This window comes from Dioscorea cayenensis, chromosome 14 (genome assembly GCF_009730915.1).
Source record: "Dioscorea cayenensis subsp. rotundata cultivar TDr96_F1 chromosome 14, TDr96_F1_v2_PseudoChromosome.rev07_lg8_w22 25.fasta, whole genome shotgun sequence".
Classification (NCBI taxonomy): Eukaryota; Viridiplantae; Streptophyta; class Magnoliopsida; order Dioscoreales; family Dioscoreaceae; genus Dioscorea; species Dioscorea cayenensis.
In genome coordinates, this window is record NC_052484.1 from 16,715,833 (window position 1) to 16,717,307 (window position 1,475).

Genomic DNA, 1,475 nt, shown 5'->3' on the forward strand with positions numbered 1-1,475 from the left:
CATATCTACACTCTTTAGTTACTATATTACTTATAAAACTTTATTAATTATAAACTTACATGAAATCTTTAGTTCAGTAACTACACAACATACAGTAACATAATGTAAAATACTAGATTTAATTACCTCTTCTTCTTCTTCTTCTCTTCTTCTTTTTCTACTGCATGACATGTCCATTAAAGCCAAACCCTAATCCAGTTCTTGCACCGAAGGCGGCGGAGGATGAAGAGGATGATGGTGTATTTGCATGTGTTCTTAAAGTACTCCATTCCATCGTCGGCACGGCTGTTTGCTGCTGGTTTGCTTGTAGCTCTTGCACTTGCCTTTTAAGGAACTTAACATACCTAATTGCTTCATCTAGCATCGAAGCCGTGTCCATTTTCGTTCCTCCAGGGACCAACCTTTGGAGAATTCTTATCCTTTCGCTTATCCTTTCCCTTCGGTGTCGAGCAGCGATGCTTTGTGGGTCATCGCTTATCCTCACATTCCTTCTCTTAGGCTTCTTGATTGTAGAAGGATCAATGTCTACTGGTTGCATGGCAGCTATCTTGTACATCATCTCCTTCATGGTTCCTAATCTTTCATCATCACCATCATCATCCTTCTCATGCTCTCTTTCCACCTCCTTTTGAGCTACCATTTGATCACCACTCAAGCATGGGGGAACCATGACATGATTGGGTTGGAATTGATCCATGGTGTGCAATAATCCAAATGAGTTCTGATCTAGGAGGAGATGGCTACCCATGTCAAGATCCCAATTGTTACTTGTGCTAGTGTTGTTGGTGATATCCATATATATGAAGTATATAGCCTTTGTAAAAAGAGCAAAAAGATAAAGAAAAAAAAAAAGCAAGATAAGAGGGATGGAGAAGAAGATAGAACCTAATTTGCATGTTTCATGAATCCTTATTGAGGGGACTTTAAATAAACCAAAAGATGCCATGGTTATTGTCACAAACATTTCATTTTCATTGATGTTAGGCATGTTTATGAGAGAGAGAGAGAGAGAGAGAGAGATTGCTGATTTTGAATACTGAATTGGGTATGATGGTGGCATATTAAATATTAGCTTGGTGGGGAAATGATAGGGAGAGACACAAAATGATCAATTCTACAGCTGTGCCCCTCGTGAAAGATTGCAGGCTTTTGCACATCCCTAGACCTCTCCTTCATTCTCTCTTTCTTTTATGGGTTTTCAATGCAATGTCATTAAATTTCTAGGACTCCTTCTCTTGTCCTTCAATTAAGGCACCTTCCCTCTCTATGTCCCAATTCTGTTTCTCTTCATTTCCTTGTTTCCTTTATATATATATATATATATATATACATTGTAGTTCTGGTTTCTATAGTCTTAATTTAATTTGTTTACATTCAATTTGAGTGTATTATTATGTCTCACTATTGTTACTTGTTAATTCACTTTCTTATCTTACTAATCATGTCTTTTGGAGAATATATAACATGAATTAATA

At 36.9% G+C, this 1,475-nt stretch overlaps 1 protein-coding gene across 1 annotated transcript; it reads right to left on the minus strand.

The window, feature by feature from the left end:
* Positions 1 to 969, minus strand: LOC120276415 (transcription factor HEC3-like). The gene has a single exon (XM_039283150.1). The coding sequence runs from the start codon at positions 962 to 964 to the stop codon at positions 158 to 160; it is 807 nt and encodes a 268-aa protein (XP_039139084.1). The 5' UTR covers positions 965 to 969; the 3' UTR covers positions 1 to 157.
* Positions 970 to 1,475: the final 506 nt, after the last annotated feature.

Excerpts from the sequence above, each read along its gene's own strand:
- LOC120276415 (XM_039283150.1), bottom strand. The coding sequence starts at position 964 with ATGTTTGTGACAATAACCATGGCATCTTTTGGTTTATTTAAAGTCCCC.